Here is a 20,281-nt window from a genome sequence, read left to right as displayed (position 1 = left end):
GGTTTATTTTTAGTGTGTCAATAAACTCCAGTTTGACAACACCTTTCTGCCCCTCATGCCTTTAGGACAATAGAAATATCATTTGCTGGTTGCAGTGGGTTCAGTTCAACACTTCTATCTGGTTTTACACTTATAAATATGTGTGGGCAGAAGAAGCAATAACAATAATAGGAAAAATATCACGTCAGCTCACTCATCTTAAAAGAACTGGCCAGGTACTTAAAAGAGAATAGGAAATATACTTTTCCTCGCTCTACATGAATCATTCACTTTCTCGAACAACACCTCTCTAAACATGGTTTTGTCCTGTGCAAAGGAAAAGCTTAATAGGTCTGCTTATCAAGATGCTGTCAACATCTTAATATGGCTGACTTGGTAATTCTTCTTGCATGCGAATTTAGCAGTTCTTGATACAAAAACAGGATAACACAAACTTGATACAAACTCAGGATGGCATCACTCCAGATGTGAGCAAAGCAGAAAGAGTGGGGCTTCTAATCCTACAACCCTTCCAATGAACTTCCTGCCTGCATACACAGATACTTTAATGAATTGGTATTTTGTACTTGGCTGTGATTCATCAACTCCTGGTTCAATTTATAGGAAATAAATTGAACAGAGGAGAACTTTTACAACAGAGGAGAACTGTAACAGAGGAGAACTTTTACAAACTTGCTGTTTACAACATTTTGTTCTGCTAAACTACCAGCCCAAACTATTCACTAAAGTTTTAGTGATTCTTCATCACAAAAGCTTCTATGCAGTCCTGAGAACACATTGCTTATATCAGTGGATGGGCCATAACTCAACAATGGTAGTTTCAAAGGTTAATATTTTTTTACTATTACTATTATTCTTCTGTTTCCAAAAGAGTAGCATACATCTACTTATCTTTTGATCAAAATAAATACATTGTATTATTCAAAAATTCATCATCAGTTATGCAGAAGGCTGCTTATAGTAGGTTCCTTCTGCAGCTGGGAGAAGCCTTATGAAACGGTCATCACACAGCTTACTGCTGACTTGTGTGTAAAGTTTAGACACTGTTTGAACTTTATGAGAATTTATCCAGTTCAAATAATGCATTCTATTTATACATCTTTTTTTCCCAATGTTATTATAAGTAACAGCCATATTTCTGAAGAAATGAAATAGATGTGATTTGATTTTAATTACAATCAGTTGGTAATGTAACTAGCAAAGGCATTTTTCAACTCTGAAATGTTAACAAAAATATACTAAACCAGTGGCAATGATTACCTGCTATTGAAAGTGTCTAATTTCACTAACCCTAACTTTATGCTCAAAATCTTTCTCTTTAGGGTGAAAACATATCTCAATGCAGGAATAAGAATAGCATAGCAACTTCAACTATATAACAGACATCTCAAGTTAGTATTTTTTCCCTCTGTGAAATTACTAAACAAGCAGAGAAGTTATCAAAAGAATTTAGACAAAGTCAATAGTTCTGAAGTCTGTACTTCAGAGGTTTTAATATGAACATTGGTACACATTGAAATAAAATTGCACTCAAAAGAAAGCAAACTTGGAATAAATACTTTGAAATAATTTGTTTTCAAAACCAAGCACAACCATTTGTATCACTCTTACCTGCAGATGTTTTTACGATTTCTGAAGTATTTCTGAGACCCATAAAGTCAAACTGATAGAGTCTCCAAGACTTCTGGTCAGCAGCTTCCACTGAGTTTTTCCTCCATCTGTAAATCATTTCTTCTTTAGGGTAGCCATCTAGAAATTAAGATAGACATATATAATTAAACATATTGCATTTCATAAAAAAGGTACTGCAAAACAGTATCTGTTCAGTGATTTAAAGAGATTTTGGAATACTTAAATTTATTATCTGATACTTTCTTAGTGAGTTGGGTGATAGAATGTAGCTAAAGAGTTATATAACACAAAAAGATAGGGTCATAAAACTGTCAAAACTACTATTTTTCACAATTATTTTTTTCCAATGGAGTAAAATTTTGATTGGTTCTATCAGAAGCAGATGTCTTCAGAGATGCAGTCGATTGTAGTACTTTGAGGTCCAAACACAGAAGTACACCGCTTTACACTTGCTCCGAAGAAGCTGTGCAACCAAGAGAATGTTATAAAAGGGGGTGTGTCACTCTAAGATGTAAGTAATTGAAAAAGATGTATTGTTCTAAATGTGGCAATACTTTTAATATGGTGTGTGCTACTATATTTCTGAAATGGGCTCAATACAGTGCAAAAAAAAGCAAAACTTCAATTAGAATGGGATTTTTAAAGTGATTATGCCATCATATTACTTCTAAAAGCTGTAATATTCAATGAGATGTCATCTGATCTCTATGGCTGAAACGGCTTCTAATAGTCTTCCTTTATCAATTTAGCACTCAGTAGTCATAACCAATCCTCATGCCAAAATTTAATTTTCTTTTTGTTAGAGAATAGCATTTTCCAATAGAAGTCCAATAACAAATCCTCAACCAGCCCAAACCAGAAGAACAGACCGTCTAGAAAACAACAGCATGCTTGCTCTAGATTAAAACTAGATTCCTCTCTAATGCAGAATACAATAAATTCTTATTCATCTAATAATTAATATAGTAGATGTAGATCACAAGGCAAATTAAAAGCCTAACAACAATATACAGTTAATAAAACTGCCTCATCAGTTTTTTTTTTCCTATTGAATACTGAGACGTTTTTGCATTTGCTTTGCAAAACAACTTCTGTGGTTGTGGTGCAATTTCCTTGATGTTTCCCTCCCAGGAGTGTCAGCTTCATCTTGTTTAAGGTTCTACCCTGCTGGGGTACTGCTGTAAGGTGTGCATGGCCCCATTTATCCTTCTCACTAACACAGCATGAAAAGTATCCACAAGTCTCTTAGTTCTAACCTGAAGAAAATTACTATGTGTTAATTCAAAATGCCAGGTTCATATATTTCACATCAACGTAAATAAATAAATAACCCATAAAGGATCCAAGTGAGTAACAAATACGAGCCCTGCCACTCTCTGTGAGAACTCTTGCTGCAAAGCAAATTTCATTGTCAATTCTGCTGTGCCAGTCTGTGAGATCAATCTAAAGGTTCATTTTATTTTTTTTGGCTGGCAGATTAGGCCAGAGAATGGAAAGGCACGGTAAGAGATATCAAGCTTCGCAGGGCCTCTGAGCCTTAGCACTGCACCCTCTGAAACCTCAAGCCTGGCTCCTATTTGACTGAGCCCTCTGATCACATTTCTGACTGAATAGTGACTCTAATAGAAAACCCTACACTTTACCTCAGGAGCTTTCTCACATTGGCTTCATCCATGGAAAATCTGATATATTTTTGCCATGGTACAGGAAGGAGAGAGCCTTTGATGGCCTTCTTGCTGTGATGAGGCTACTGTGCCCTCACACCGGGGAACCGTGGCAGAACAGCCCCCTCCCCACAAAACAGTGTCAGGACCACAGAGAGGACTACCATGCAGGCTGGGCCTTCATCTTGCCTTTGGATTTGCTTCTTGAAGGGGTAGAAAGGAAACCCTTGCTATGTTACACCAACTCCTACTGCAGAACTTGTGCCCCAAAGTAGCTTGAGCCTCTTTCTCAGTTCATCATAATCACTGTAAATAGAAATGTTTCAAATATCCTGGAAGTAATTAACTTCTTTTTTTTAAATTACATTATTTTAAATTGTTTGAAAATTAACTCTTCTCTTTTTTTCCAAATTTTACTGAAATTTTACTTGTGCCAATTAGTCATGAATTCAATTTTTTCCTAATTTTTGGGGTTTTTTTCATCCCATGTCTACCTCATCAAAAATCCATTACACTATCAGTAAGCTTGAAAGCTTGCTATCATATTGTCCAAGGCATAGCTGTTTATATTGGCATGAGCAGTAAGGAGTCAGGAACAAGTTCATAAGACTCTCATCCCTCAGGATTTGTTCACTAAGAGACAGATTCAATTTCAGAATATTACTTTTGGTCGTATTAATCATCATTAAATAGCAAGCAACTGACTTCAGGAGACCATTGTGCCCTTTCACTAGTAGTCCACTTAATCCACAGCTGCTGACATCTGTTCTTATAATGGTTAGTTCACTTACATCAAATGAGGTAAGTACTAGTGACTCAATGGGAGTTGTTTCAACCTGTTAAATAACTGCTATAATGTTCTGCTCCAGTGCCAGGTGACTTCACTTTTAAATTAATTTAAAAGATATAATATGTCTTGTGGAATAACAACACACCTACTTGGACGGTGCATCATGCCTACAATTCATTTAACTTACAGAATGGCCTATTCGTGATGGTTCTTTCAGTGATATCCAATATTTCTTGTATACAGCCTAGTTACTTCTAGCCCTTTAAATAATTTGTTTTAGAAAATATCAGAATTTGAGAATATAGTACTTCTACAGAAACATGACCACTGTTGTTCAGCCCACAACTAAAAGTGTATTATCTATAGAAATGTCTGGTTTCTTTCACTTCCACAGCATGATAAGTCACAGTAAATTATGTTAAATTCTCGACCTTGTGGCTTCAAGCCATGCATACTGAACAAATTGCTATCAAGTGTATTGATCCTGTCGGGTTTCTTTAGGTTATGTAAGAACATCCATACTGCAGCCGGGCAAGGCTCCAGGAGGTCCTGGAGGCTTTCCAGCAGGTGTTGGTTGCAACCACGAGGGAGATGCATGGGAAGGAAACAGCTATGACAACCAAATGTGCATTCTGTCTTACAGCCCTAAAGGTTTTGTCAACCTGAAACTCAGGACCTTCTCAACCACAGTCTATTGCAACACCATTATTTTCCGTCCCATCAATTTACTTGAGTGTCTTTATTTTCTCCTCATTTTTTTTGCCTGATGATTATTTTGTAGGTTGTGATGTAGCTATTTGCATCTTATGTGAGTTTTAGATTTATGTACTACAAGGTCAAAGACTTTTAGAGAGCACTTTGACTATTTGGCTTTTCGTAAGGCTGGTAGCACATGTCTTAGCAAAATCAAGTCAAGAACAAATTTTGTTGAAGTTATTTCTTTATAGAAATTGTCCATATAATAACTACTGTTTACTTTCACCAAACATATGTAACAGCTTTTCCAGTTAACACAGAGGATTAGTACCTTTGCTGCTTTACTCACAGACATACATATACACATTTTCAAAATATACCACTTTACTACTTTAATAATGCAAACATGGATAAATAATACATCCACTTTTTGCCATTTTGGAGGTTAACCTGTTTTAATAGAAAGCCTAATTGTCATGACAGTTTGTGAGAGTCTCTGTATTTTGTTTTATTTCCTTTTTGTTATTGGAATAATTGAACTCATATTACCACTTCTTATATCACTACCACATAATTTATAACTGACAAGTTAAAAATATTTAAATTTCATTCTTCACGTTCATACTGCCTCACTTTCTAGGGAGACAGAATGATTTATGTAGACGCCTCCATCAAACTCTTGAAAAAATGGTCAAGGCCAGAAACATCTCCAGGCTGGATAAGAGGCATATGCAAATACAGAATAGCTATGAAAACTGATTTCAAGTGGCCTTGAAACACGTCTCCTACAGCAGTCAACTACAATGGAAAACCAGCAACCTCCATGATACAATCATTGATGTATCCATGCCTGATAGTGCACACTGCCTCTAACATTGATTTCCCCGACGCTGTTGGTATGGGCACCAATGATACATTTATTTCACTTTATTTTCCGTGATAATCCATTTGTTTTAGAAACTGAGTAGAGATGGGGAGAAGACAGCAGGAAAACGGGAGGACACAGACCACTTGAAGAAGTAGTTTCTGTCTAAAAAGCATTCCTTAGAAACATATCCAAGACATGGAATAATAAAGAGCCATGGAAAAAATCCAGCTTCTTTCATCTCCTCAGACATGTTTTTCCCACTCTGTGAAATCAGTTTATTTTACTGCTGGTTCCTCATATGTAGGATTGCAGGCTTCTCAGGAAGCATGACCAGCTTATAGCAGAAGGAATAATGCAACAAGGAAGCTCATCTCCTTCCTAGCCTTCGAAAAATTTTCATGCTCAGAGAACGTGATAAGGAGTTAATGAAAAGCAGCAGGCAAGAAAAGATTGGTTCAATTAAGTATCTGCCAAGAGGCTGATGCTTGTGAGAAGAGAATGTATTTGAAAGACACAGCTGGATTCTGGGAAGGTTCTGCTTTTCCAGAGGTGTTAGATAAAAGACATAGCATGGTCTGAAAGATGGGCTGTCACCATCAGCTTGTGGTTGGAGTTTACACCACAGACATGAGTGGAGCATGATAGATTCGACAACTGCCAATGAAAGCTGTCAGAAGAGGGAGGGTATTTTGACACAATTAGAGGCAGACAATGAGCAGCTCTTTATACGTTACATCCAGCTGCTTCGAAACATGCTTTGCTTCCTAGTGAACTCTACTTTAGGCTAATCATGAAACTCCTGTCAGGTCAGCCCAGCCAGAAGAGGCTAAGGAAGTCCAGAAAAGCACCAATCTCTGGTACTATGTTGTGGATCACAGAATCATAGAATGGTAGGGGTTGGAAGGGACCTTTAGAGATCATCTAGTCCAACCCCCCTGTAGAAGCAGGTCCACCTAGATCAGGTAGCATAGGAACATGTCCAGGTGGGTCTTGAAGACCTCCAAGGAAGGAGACTCCACAACCCCTCTGGGCAGCCTGTGCCAGGGCTCCCTCACCTCAACAGTGAAATAGTTTTTTTCTTATAGTTAAGTGGAACTTTTTCTTTTCCAGCTTTTGTATTCAATCTCCTCTTCTCCAGACTAAACAGCCCCAGTTCCTGCAGCCTTTCCTCATATGAAAGATGTTCCAGTCCCCTCATCATATTGTAGCCTTGGGCTAGACTCTCTCCAGAAGTTCTCTGTCCCTTTTGAGCTGAGGAGCCCAGAACTGGACACAGGATTCCAGATGAGGCCTCACCAGGGCAGAGTAGAGGGGGAAAAGAACCTCCTTTGACCTGCTGGCCACACTCTTCTTGATGCATCCCAGGATGCGATTAGCCTTCTTGGCCACGAGGGCACATTGCTGGCTCATGGTTAGTTCATTATCAAATCAGGACTCCCAGGTCTCTCTCTGCAGAGCTGCTCTTCAGCAGTTCAACCCTGTACTGGTGCGTGGGGTTGTTCCTTCCCAGATGCAGGACTCTGCACTTGTCATGTTGAACCTCATGAGGTTCCTCTCTGCCCAACTATCAAGCAGGTCAAGATCAAACAAACCATATGCTTCCACAGAAGCTGCCTGAGCTCTTTTTCTTGTTAGCAATCTTTATAAATATTTCTTCATTGGCAAGCAAACTGCATTTTTAATTCAAATTTCTCAGCATTTTGGAGGAAGAAGTTTCTCAGTGATCTATATCTGTATGGCATTTGATCTCAGAAGGTGTGTATGTGTTTTTAGCTAGGAGAATCCTGGAAGTTCCTCTATTAAAAATTATACTACTTTAGATTTCATGATTGTATGCCATCATTTTTTAATGATTGTGGAGCACAGGTAAGGTGCCTGAGGACTGGAGGAAGGCTAATGTCACTCTATTCTTCAAAAAGGGCAAGAAGTAGGACCCAGCAAACTACAGACTGGTCCGCCTCACCTCCATCCCTGGAAAGGAGATGGAACAGTTCATTCTGCATGCTATTTCTAAACATATGAAGGAAAAGATAGTTAGCAGGGGAAATTAACATGGATTCACCAAAGGGAAATCCTGCTTGACCAATCAGATAGCCTTCTACCATGGTATAACCAGCTGGCTAGATCAGGGAGAACAGTGGAATCATCTGCCTTCACTTTAGCAAGGCCTATGACACCACCTGACATAACAAATTCATATGAAAGCTCAAGCTGTGTGGGTTGGATGAGTGAACAGTGAGGTGGATCGAGAGCTGGCTGAATGACAGAGCCCAGAGTGTTGTGATCAATGGAGTCAAGTTGGAGGCTTGTAACCACTGGGGTTATACAGGGACCAGTTCTAGGGCCAGTTTTATTCAACATCTTCATCAACAACCAGGATGAGGGGACAGAGTGTACCCTCAGCAAGTTGGCTGATGACACCAAACTGGGAGGACTGGCTGATTCCCCAGAAGGCTGTGCTGCTTTTCAGTGGGATCTTGACCAGCTTGAGAGTTGGGCAGACAGGAACTTCATGAGGTTCAACAAGGGCAAGTGTAGAGTCCTGGTTGGGGAAGGAACAACCCCATGCACCAGTACAGGCTGGGGATTGACTTGCTGGAGAGCAGCTCTGCAGAAAGAGATCTGGGAGTTCTCGTTGATAGTAAACTAAACATGAGCTGGCAATGTGCCCTCGTGGCCAAGAAGGCCAATGACATGCTGGGGTGCATGAAGAAGAGTGTGGCCAAGAGGCTGAGGGAGGTTCTCCTTCCTCTCTACTCTGCCCTGGTGAGGCCTTATCTGGAGTCCTGTGTCCAGTTCTGGGCTCCTTAGTTCAAGAGAGATGGTGAACTTCTGCAAAGAGTCCAGCACAGGGCCACTAAGATGATCAGGGGACTGGAATATCTGTCTTATAAGGAAAGGCTGTGGGAACTGAGGCTCTTTAACCTAAAAAAAGAGAAGGCTAAGGGAGGACCTCATTAACACAAGTACTTAAAACATATATGTCAAGAGAATTCTGTTGTCTCCAGTGACAGGGCATGGTGTAATAGATATAAATTGGAAAAAAATCCACTTAAACATAAAGAAAAGCTATTTTACTGTGAGGCTGAGGGAGCCCTGGCACAGGCTGCCCAGGGAGGGTGTGGAGTCTCCTTCTCTTGAGGTTTTCAAAACCTGCCTGGATGTGTTCCCGTGTGACCTGATCTAGGTGGACCTGCTTTAGCATGGGGGTTAGACTAGATGATCTCTAGAGGTCCCTTTCAACTCTTAACATTCCATGATTCTATGATTTTGTGTTTCTGTGCACTTATTAAGCACAACTAGATGGCAGAAAGAGCAAGGTTTCAGTTAAACTAGTTTAAAATAAAATGAAATAAGAACAAGGGGATATAGAAGATTAATTGCAGCTTCAGAAGTACCCATCAGGGCAGACTAAAGCAGAAGTAGGGGGAGAGAATGGAGACATTGTTTACTTAAGATCTCTGGAAAACTATACTCACATTTTTGACTGAATGCATGTTGAGCTCTTTCTATCTACAAATGAAGGTGACTAGGTTTTTTTTCACTCACTGATTTAAAAAGAAAAAGGGCGATATAATGAGGTATTTTAAAAGGCAGCTATAATAGTAAAAGATAAATGTGAATGCTGTAAATATAGCTTTAAAACCTGAAGTGATTTATTTCAGCAGTTGTAGATAATTGCACTTAGATGATAACTACAGCAATTATAAATATTATTCTTTGCCCTGTTTCCTTGCATCGGTAATTGACACCTTATTAACAGCACATTAGCTGACAAAAAAAAAAATCAAATAACATAACCATGACTGCAGAATAATGAATATAATACTGTCCTGAAGTTAAAGCATACATTTTCCATTGAAGAGAATAAGTCTTGCTACCTAAAACTGTGTTTTAATATGACTGTGATATCACTTTGGCTAAGAACTAGAGAATCCTGTAACTGTCAACAGTAATCCTTAATTATCTTTTTACCAGAGACTAATTCTGTTTTTTTGAGAAAAGTGAATGCTGATGCAATTTACTGATACTTTACTTGATAGCTCAGCTTTTGGGAGGAACTTCTGGCATCAGTGCATCTTTTGGAGTTTGAAAACAGAAAGGAGGAAGAGACAAGTGTTGCTGTCAGAGGAATAGGTCCCAAAAGAATCTTCTGTTAACCAGTGCTTGTAGGAGGTAATAATTTTCCCTGTTTTTTTTTTCCTATTCATAGACAAACTGTCTAGGAGATAACACAGAAGAGGATAGAAAGGTGAAAATAAGAAGGTGAAGAAGGAAGGCAGAGAAAAATGAACAGGATTGGACTGAAATGAGAGATAGAAATTTCTCCTTGAAGATTATTTGACATGTGGCTTTTCCATGTACTCACTTTCTTAAAAAAAACCCAAAACCATAGCCTTCTTTTAAAATCTAGTAGATATTTTTCGTACATGAAGTCTATTATTTTATCACATATAACCCCGGTAGTCAAAAAATCCCTGTTCTGAATATCAGATTTTAAAGGATAGGTGGAATAGTTTGAAATTACATGAAGACACTAAGTTCACTGTATTTCATCATCATACTTTTATACGTTGTCCTAACACTCACCAAACAGTTTCTCTTTTGACACATTTACAATCAGTAACAATAGTGATTTGTCTTTGGAAAATGGTTGGAGTTATCATACAGTGTCTCTATAATCACATTTTTATTGTTTTGCAAATGTCTTCACCTTTTCTGAAAAAAAGCCCTAAAATCAAAACCCATCATAATGTTTTGCTGTGTATTTTTATTTATACACTTATTTTTGCTAACAGTTTTATTTGGAAGGTAATTTTCAGAAGCCTCATGTGCAGCAATTGCTTTTATCTGCTTGCATTGCTCTGGCCAGCAGATTATCTCACAAATTATTCCACTGGTAATTGGAATACTTGATAAATGTCCAGATTCCTCTGATTTTCTGATTTAGCCATGTTGCATCCCCATACATAATATCATTAATAGGTAATGACTTGCTCCTAGCTCACCAGATAGAAATTGTATCTTCTCTAAGAGAGTTCTTGCAGCATCTTTTTTATGAGGAAAGATTGCAAGATCTGGGACTGCTCAGCTTGGAAGAGGCTGAGGGAGCACCTCATTAATACTTGCAAATATTTTAAAGGTTTATGTCAAGAGGATGGGGCAACATTTTTTTCTGTAGTGTCCAGTGATAGGACCAGCGGTAATGGACAGAAGCTGGAACATAAAACGTTTTGCTTCAACTTAAGGAGAAACTTCTTTATTGTAAGGGTGAGGGAGCCCTGGCACAGGCTGCCCAGGCAGGGTGTGGAGTCTCCTTCTCTGGAGGTTTTCAAAACCCACTTGAATGTGACCTGACTGAGGTGAATCTGTTTCAGCAGGGGAGTTGGGCTAGATGATCTCTAGGGATTCCTTCCAGCCCCTACCATTCCATGATACTGTGATTCTTGCACAGACCAGTGTACTGAAGACATATATGGAAACTCTGCCTAGAAGGAGGACTTCGCCTCAATCTCTTGTTCTATGGTGTATGGAATACATGAACATTTTACCCTTGGTTTTCTGCAATATGAATGTCTTGCAGAGAAAAATGAAAGTCCATTTTTTCTAGTTCAAGCTCTCTCCTGATTGGACTGATTTTGGAATACATGCTCATTCTATTGTGCATTATTTAGAAGTCCTATTTAGAAGTTTTCTACCTAAAAAACAAAGAGGCCAGCAAGAGATAGAATTTCATTTTCTAGCTCCTTGAGCTCCCTGTCCCAATTTTTCCTTGCTAAAATAGCTATTTCATAATCATCTTGTGATGCTTCACATTGTATATCATTACAGACAAATAGCCCACGACTTTATTTATAATGTAGTTTAGAAAATTTTTGATATCTTTTACAATTTTGATAATGTTTCTACTAGCTGTGAGACTGCAGATGGTGAGTCTAGGTAAGGAGAAATTGTCATAAATCATAGAATGGTAGGATTGGAAGGGATCTTTAGAGATCATCTAGTCCAACCCCCCTGCAGACGCAGGTTTACCTAGATCAGGTCGGATAGGAACATGTCCAGGTGGGTCTTGAAGACCTCCAAGGAAGGAGACTCCACAAATGTATGGCAAAGACATGGCCATTCAGAGTCTGCTGGAATATTGTGCTGCTTTGCCTTGCCCTAGATCTTATGTACCATTGCCTGTTCTGCATAGAGATGGGAGGCTTCAGCTGAGCACTTTTGCTGTTTTCTAGAGGATTTGGATGAGATTTGACCACCTGGCAGTCTAGTCTCTTTTCCCGTCTTATACATGGACATCATATGGCTTACAATGACTGAATGTTTGGTTTCATTATTTTACTGCTAAATATGTACATTGAGTTCTGTAATAGGAAAGAAACAGTGCAACATGAATATTTTAGCAGCTAAAATTTTGTGTGGCTGACTGTATGAACTCAAGTGAGAAGAGAAAAATCACTTCTCTTTACAGTTTGTAACTGACTACTGAACAATATTAAGCTGCATGTAAGATTTTCACATGTCTGCTTAATCATGAGTTTTCTGCTGAGGGCAAATTTTGATGTGCTTCCAGGGGCTTTTGCTGAGATATGTAAAGTCTGAGTGGCTGCACACACTAGTAGATCTCAGGCAGATGTAGGCAATCATTCACAATTTTCTTTATAAAAGTTGACACTTAACTCAGTCTTATGCAAAAGAAGAGGTCAACATCATAACAAGCAGATTAAAGATATTGCATAAACCAATAAAATATTTAGATAAACCAGAGCAAATCAAAGCTCCTGGTATCAGAATTTCAAACCAAACCTAGTAGGACTTGCTTTAGACAATTCAGAGAACAAAGTTACAGAATAGTCAAAGTGGAACAAACTTCTCAATTTATTAAAGGAATATCTATCAACTCTGTAATTCTTCAGTCTGCTAACATTCTCTACAGTCAGGCTGTAGCCTTTCTATTCCATTTATTTAAGGTGCACTTAAGATGCTGAGTGACATAGCCCTTCTAAAGCAAGTGCTTAAATTCCTTATGACTAGGATGGACAGCAATGCCACCAAAAGATACTGACTGACTTCAAACAGCTCGGTGGGAGTGGAAGGTCATTCTCTAAAGAACTTTAAAAATGCCCTTTTTTAAAAAACTATGTAGAATATCTCAAATTTAGGAGCAGAATAGTTGTGTAAATGAAATGGAGTAACTTCCATCAAAGATCCTTAACAAAAATCTATATGAATTGAATTAAAAATAGTCCATAAGTGCTCAGTATCAGCTTCAACTGTATTGAATATTACAAGATAAATTAATCTTGCCTTTACCCATTTAATGGCAATAATTAACTGTATTCTCCATGTAGGAGCACTAAGATTTCCTTAAGATTATCCTAATGAGAAAGATAACTGCTTATTTTATTCATTGCTTTCTTAGACAAAGTGCTGAGAAAATGTATTTTGGCTAGTCTGAAAACATAATGAACAAGAAAAGATTCCAGTGGAGACTCAGAGCTCTGTTAAAGTAAACAACATGGACATAAATAGCCTAGGAGATGAAAGAAAATACACCTGTAAAGTTTTTTAGTCCATGCAAGTGCAAAAGAATGGAGACAACATAATTTGCTTACAAGTTTCTTCCTTTCATTGACAACTACTCTGTCTTTTTGTTTTAACTCTTGATAAGATTCTTTTTAACACTGAGAACTCATTCTGTGTTTCTTACGCAGACATGACAGTATTTTAAATTATGCTAAGTGCACTTAATCCTTATCATCCAACTACTACTCCATAATTAGTACATATATGTTAAATACAAGTGCATCTAAGAGAGAAATATCCATCCAAAGTAAAATAATGCAACATTATGATTAGAAGTACATTATTATAAGTAAAGAAGCTATGACTTGTATAAAGTTTATTAAAGAGGACTGGCAAGGAATAGCATGCATTTCTATTGACAGACAATAATAAGTATTGAGTAAGTATAGATTAAGAAAAAATACATATTCACAAATTGAAGGTATCTATTACAATGAAATAGCACTAGCATCTTCAGAAGTATTGGCATCCACCTATTTATCATTGCCCAACTTCTTAGGATAAAAATACACTACAAATTATTCATGCTGTCCGATGTGCAGAAATTTTCTATCCAATTTCAATTGCAAAAATCATTGTAGTTTTCTATTCATCTTACACAGTTCATAGGGTTTGTGACTAGCCTGAACCGTACATTTTCAGATCTATGAAAATGGAAATTTAAGTATCAACAGTGCTTTTTCTGAATTGTCATGAAACCCATTTTAGGCTTCACAGGAGCTACACCAGCAAAGCCTGTGGCTTTACAGAAGCTGTCAGATATATACTATGCCCACTCAATATAGCATTAATGGAAGTAGGTTATGTACTGAAGATTTCCATACAAGATTATCATGATTTTTTATGGGTCTTCTCAGAATGCATCACAAATGGATAATAAAAACTAAACCAGAGCACTCAAAACAGTCTTTTCCAAGTACTGTCATTTCATAGAATTAAACAATTTGCAGGATATAGTCAAAACTAAACAGAAAATGGAATTAAACCTGAGATTAAGTATGATTAGCCTTTAAAAGATTTGTGAACTACTGTTTTTGCTGTCAAAAAAAACAGCCCATAGAAACATCATTTTGTCGAAAGTCTCATTTCTCTCTTTTGTATCACAGTACAACTGAACATGTGAACTAACATTAGAAAAATCCAAATTATTTATGATTAATTTCTACTCAGGTTTGGGGTTTTTTTCAGTCTATCAGCTATTTACAAACATATAAGTGATGTCTGCTTATTCATGTAATTATTTTGTATATAGATTTATGGATTTCACCCACATTTAAATACATACACACTAAAATTCACAAAAATTAAGTTATAGCTCTGTAAAGTAAAGCAACAAAGAGACTTCTATTTTTGGTAGTATTTTGCTAGTTTTCAACTTTAGCTCCCTAGGACTTCTGCACCTTATTGGTATATATTGTGTGTCTCGTGCTTACAAAAAGAACAGTACCCGAAAAGATCATTGCTAAGATGTAATCTCCCTGTTTTTAATAAAAGCTCATCAGAAATTATCTGATGAAATGAAGCTTCAGTTGAACAGGACACTTTGTTGCATCTGACATATTTATAGTCACACTAATTAAATTAGTGAGAGCACTGCACTCTTTTCATTTAAACATCAGCAACAGTGTTATGATGAATTGGTAAATACATTAACTTTCATTCACAAAATTTGGCAGCCTTCTTTGGAAGCATTTATCATTTCCTTGATTTGTCATTTGCTTTCTAAGCATCTCAAGGCTCTCCCTTCTTTGGTGAATGTCTTTTTTTCCTCCCAAACTCTAGTATTGGTATCACATTTTCCCCCAGGATACTACTGATGGAAATTAGTTGACGCTCCTGTGTAGTATATTGGCTCAAGTACTCTCCATGTCCTTTTCTCACCTTTGGAGGTACACATACTGATCACAGCGATCATTCTGTGATGTATCTGTGTGTGTCAATGCATTTCTCTCTTGCCCAGATATGTTATTTCAAGCACATGAAACTGTTATTTTGGTTATCTTTACTTCAGTGCAGCTAAAACGTTCTTTCTAAAGCTTCTGAGGAGTCGTGCTCTTTCACCATTCTCCCCAGATTCCCACAGTGACTCTAAATCTCAGTATTTTACAGTACACAATAGGGTAATTTCTGAGTCTCCTGGTAGTTTCTCTCTCAATTTCTGGTCCCAGATGCTAATCATGATCTAAATTTTCTCAGACAATCAGTTATTGCTCTCAAACTGAAGAGCTGTGATGGAGGTAAGGCTGAAAAAGCCAACTCACTAATGCTTTTGCCTGATAAAGATATCAGCTGTACTTCTCTTGTGCATGGCAGTTTGCCTTCTGATGCATTCTCTCAGCTTTCACGTTCATAGACAGCTCTGTCTGTAGTTAACTGAGAAGTATTAACATCAAGTTCTTCATTTTTTTTCTTTCAGAACAAGATTCAGACCAAAATAAGTCTGCATAACTGTACATAGTTTTGTGCTGCTTCCTTTTTGGTTAAGCCTTAAAGCAGCAGGATTGTGCACCAGCACACAACACAACTGCTTTCAACACCTCTGAATCCTCCAGAGTCTATGGCTTTGCCAAGTCCTTCCAGGGCGTCAGGCAGTTGCCATAACTTAAAAACTGCCAAATGTCGTGGATACAAGGATGCTCCAAGATACAGCCCTGGGACCCTGACAGCCCTGTCCAAGACAAAGGTGCTTTCTGGCCTTTGGCTGATTTACAGTGAAGCTGTCTTTCCTGCAGCAGGGAAAATGGCAATTTCACAAAGCATTTGCCAGGTTCTGTCAGAACCATTTGACCCTACAAAATATGTGCCTGATCGTGTTTCTGAAAGAAAATATCATCTGCATATCTAGCTCATGGAAAACCCTCTATTAAAAAAAAAAAAATTGTGTGTTTATCTTTATACAAGATCCTATCTGTGAAATTCCCTTTGTAAAAAATGTTTTAGAGGGGTAAATTTTCACTTTCTTCCCAAGCTCCCCATTGTTCTGCACGCTTGTTACTCCTCACACCCCAGCATCAGTCTGAACACTGTTCCAAAAAGTGTGTGGCTGCCATTTCACAGCTATTCTAGGCCCTATATAAATCATACTGACAACAATTTTAAAAATAAATAATTAAACAATTCTCCAGTCAGAAAATCAGGTCCTCAGCAGTTTTTGCTTCATGTGTCTCTGGGCCAAGTTACAGCAATTTAATCTTTCTTAGCTTGGTTTGCTTCGGAAATTAAGCTTATGTAACTGTATTTGTTGTCTATGTTTATGTGTGTGTTGTCTGTCCTTGTCTCAATAATTTTGCACCAATTCACCAATTTTACAGAGATTTGACAGAAGAAAGTAAGCCTCAGACATTACAAAAAGAAGATCTAAACAAGGGACACACTGCTTAATAATGACCCCCAAGGAGGAAAAAGCAACCTTATTAAGGATCAGAATAAGGCCCCTCATCTTCAAGTAGCATGCTCTTGGGATATCGGCCTTCATTAGTTTCACTGCTCCTGCAATCAAAATGCTTCTGACACTGGGAACACTGCACTACTGTAATGGGTTGAGAGGACTCATCCCACAAAAGAAAGTGGAGGGGAACAGAGCACCTGCTCTTAAAAATAGATATGTGGGCTCATCCAGTCCTAATGCCACACTCACTGTGAGATCTAAGTCTCAACTTGGAATCTCACCAAGTCTCCTGACATTGTCTGTAGAATATAATGTCCTTTGTAATGCCTTCATCACATATTTCTCCAGCAGTGCTATTTATTTTAGCTTCCCTCCGAAAAGATCTTTCCCTACTACCACCTAGTGATTTGGCAGTTGCTGTATTTAATTGGGCCTTAAACTGCTCAAATGGCTTTTTCCAAGGACACTGACAAGTAGTGGATCTCACCCTTCAGCCTACTAACAGGCCAAAATCTGGACAAACTCCTGGACACTGTATTCTGCTTCACAGCAAGGACAGATTTTTTTTTTAAATGCAAAGACTCTGTCATGCTATGCTATTGTTTGTGCCAAATACATTCATTTGAAGATGATTCAAAACATGCTCCAACCAGACCACTGCTGAAATTGAGTATCCTCCCTCTATTCACTTTAATGCTTTGGGGCTTTTATCTTTATCTTAAATTTTAGACCTGGATTTTCTTTACAGCCTGTAGCATTGCCTTTCTTTGTAAGTATTTTGGAAGAGGTCTATGTTGTAATTATGTCCCTTTTCCCCCCATCTGTGTCCTCTTGCTAGGTATTTAAAACTTCACTGCAAACGGCCTTCATTCTGTTTGCCCATTCACCTGAGGACAGATTGCTGAAGATGCTAAAGGCAGCTATGGTTCCACACTTCGCCAGGACAGGAAGTCTAGTGCCAAAATACACAGCCCATATCACAGGGGAGAGAGCCCTCACAGAAGCACAGGGTAAAGGGATTCAAATGCAAAGGGCTCAGATGGTTGATCTAAGTCTGTAAGTCTTGAACAAGCTTTCCAAAGCTCTGGCATGGGCAAGAATGTCAGCAGAAATGTGCACGACTACTGCTGACTTTGCCTGTCCTAGTGTTACCTCTCCTTGCTTGCCAGGAGCAGGCTTTTAAAGTAGGGAAATCAAGGTGCCAAGAAGTAATGTACAAGTGAAGGATGAGATCAAGCAGAGCCACAGAGCCCAAAACATGCTCCTTGACTTATCCTTTGCATGCCAGAAGTACCAGGAGAATATAAGGCAAAGACAGGCACAGAGATTGGCATTTCTTTTCTCTTTGGAGCTGAACCTCAGTGAGACAACAACAGGATAAAGTTCAAGCTGGAATCTGAATATGTTGAAAACCTGTGAGCACCCTTTACAGGATTTCTGGATTGAGAAAGGATGAAGACTTGTGAAAGTAAGAGCTCCCTTTCTTAAATGATCAATCAGAAGCTCTTATTCAGGCTCAACTCCAGTAACAATAAAAATCTCGTTTCTCAGCTAGAGAAAGGATAACCAGCTCTGCCACTCACTCATGACGTCGGTGTTTCTAGTTGTACAAAACTCCTTTCTCCTAATTGTACACAGTTTCCTGTTTCCTTTGAAAGGGATTACTGAAGTCCAGGGCTGCTTGCACAGAGTCCCTGCATCTTTCACAGAAAGGTCCCCACACCCTGTGTATAATTTACACCATCCATAATGAAGCCATCTGTTTGTATGTGACAAATACTGCTCCTTTCTGCAAAAGCTGTCTCATTTTTCTAACTTGTCAGTCTACACAAACACACGTATAGAATAATAACTGTCCTGGCTTTTCAGCTGGTTTGACAAAAGAAGGAAACAGCAGTAACTATAATGCTATCACACAATGCCACAGCCCTCCCAGCACTCATCCTCTCATAACTGAGGTTTAGTGTACTTCCATGGATGAGGTATGTCAGGTAATGAGTGAAAATATGGCTGAAGTCTGTGCTTGCTACCAGCAGGACAATTAGGCAAATTTGTCTGGCATACAAAACCTAAGGAGACACAGAGCTTTTCCACAGAAAGTTAGGATGAAAAAGTATTGTCTCATTAAAGCATCATTTCCATCTTATATTTCTCTTTCTTGTAGTTTTTTTTTAGTCAATAGATAGATATCATTTACATTGACCCACTCTTCAGTTCACCATTCCCATATCTGTGTGCAAAGAATCAGTGAAATTGCAAATCAAGGAACAAGGTGAGAGAAATTGCCTCTACCTTCTGCTGTGTAGTGGTAGAGAAGGTACGATGTTCACCATGTTTCCTTTGGCAACCACATGACAGTGGTTCTCTGCAATGCCTTCCTGTTGTGATACTGAACTATTTTGAGCCCCTAAATCATTGTATTATTAAAAGTATATATTTCTCATCCTTCCAGAGATGCTAATTAGTATATCAGAGATACTAATTAGCTGCAGTGCTACTCACTTCAGGACAGGATAGCACATGTGAAAGGACACTGTTGTAGAATGGATGATACTAGTTTATACATGCTAATAGCATTATTCAACGTGCCTCCTAGAGTTTCCTAATGTCTCATTTCATATACTTCTTGTGGGGAGATGAACAAACCTACTTCCATCCCCATCTTACAAATCTTAACAAATCCTCTCTTTCATAGTTGAATCCTTTCTCAGCAAGGATATTCTGGAGGGTGTCAATAAGGTTTTCCTCTTTGCTCATAATTTTTCCCATTATACCAGTTTACTCAGGTCACTTGCCTTTCAGATAGGAATCCAAGTGATCTTCTACCAAGGGTTCTTAATCCAACAAATTTGACTGATCACATCAGGGTCACCAAACGTTGTAGTGGTGCAAGCAATATCCATTCAAAGATGTAGAGAGTCTAGGTAATGCATGTGCAGAGACATACATGAACAACACAGTACAACCAATAGAGTTGACTCAAAACCACCCTTTTTTTGCTAGTTACTTTCTTATATGCTGCTTCTGCCCATGTGATCACCCAGGGCCCAATTGATTAACTTGCAGCACCTGTTTCTGATAATTGGAAGAAGCTTGTCAGCTGCATTAACTTGTCCCTACCATCTTTATTCAAGCTGGCTGGTCCAAACCACATTTGTGCCTACAGGACACTGTGCAAATGTCTTCCCTCTATGTAAAAAGGCAATCCCAGGGTTTTAGTTTGGTTTTTTTTTTTGTTTTTCTTTTCTGGTGGTGCAGATGGTTCTGGTGCTTGGAGACCTCTTAATTTGCTTCTCTAAAAAATTTCATCCAGTCTCTGGGTAATTACTTTCGGACTACATCTCTCTTTTCTTTGAGATTAAGATATTGGTGAGTAATATATATATAGGAGGTTTAAATGCCTACAGATGCTTTGAAGAGATCGTTTAATAAAACACGTTTCCTTTATAACTGCACAAAATTCATGAGAATTTTAAGAGTGAAAATTCACTTTTTCAGACTCAGCATCTTATAATGAGCTGGCACCTGCTGTTCATCTGTGTTAGAATGAAGCCAAGCAATGCCCTTCAAAACTGGCTACATTTTGAAACTGAGTTATGACATATGGAGAGGTAGATGTTGATACTGCTGCACTGGCTGCCTAGCTGATCACTTCA

At 38.3% G+C, this 20,281-nt stretch overlaps 1 protein-coding gene across 1 annotated transcript in view; it reads right to left on the bottom strand.

The window, feature by feature from the left end:
- Positions 1–20,281, bottom strand: part of GABRG3 (gamma-aminobutyric acid type A receptor subunit gamma3) — a 312,087-nt gene that overhangs the window by 45,401 nt on the left and 246,405 nt on the right. Inside the window, exon 6 of the mRNA XM_061988503.1 lies at positions 1,612–1,749. Within this exon, the coding sequence (XP_061844487.1) occupies positions 1,612–1,749 (138 nt within the window). The remainder of the gene's footprint in view (positions 1–1,611; positions 1,750–20,281) is intronic.

This window comes from Colius striatus, chromosome 1 (genome assembly GCF_028858725.1).
Source record: "Colius striatus isolate bColStr4 chromosome 1, bColStr4.1.hap1, whole genome shotgun sequence".
NCBI lineage: Eukaryota > Metazoa > Chordata > Aves > Coliiformes > Coliidae > Colius > Colius striatus.
This window is presented reverse-complemented; position numbering and strand designations above follow the sequence as displayed.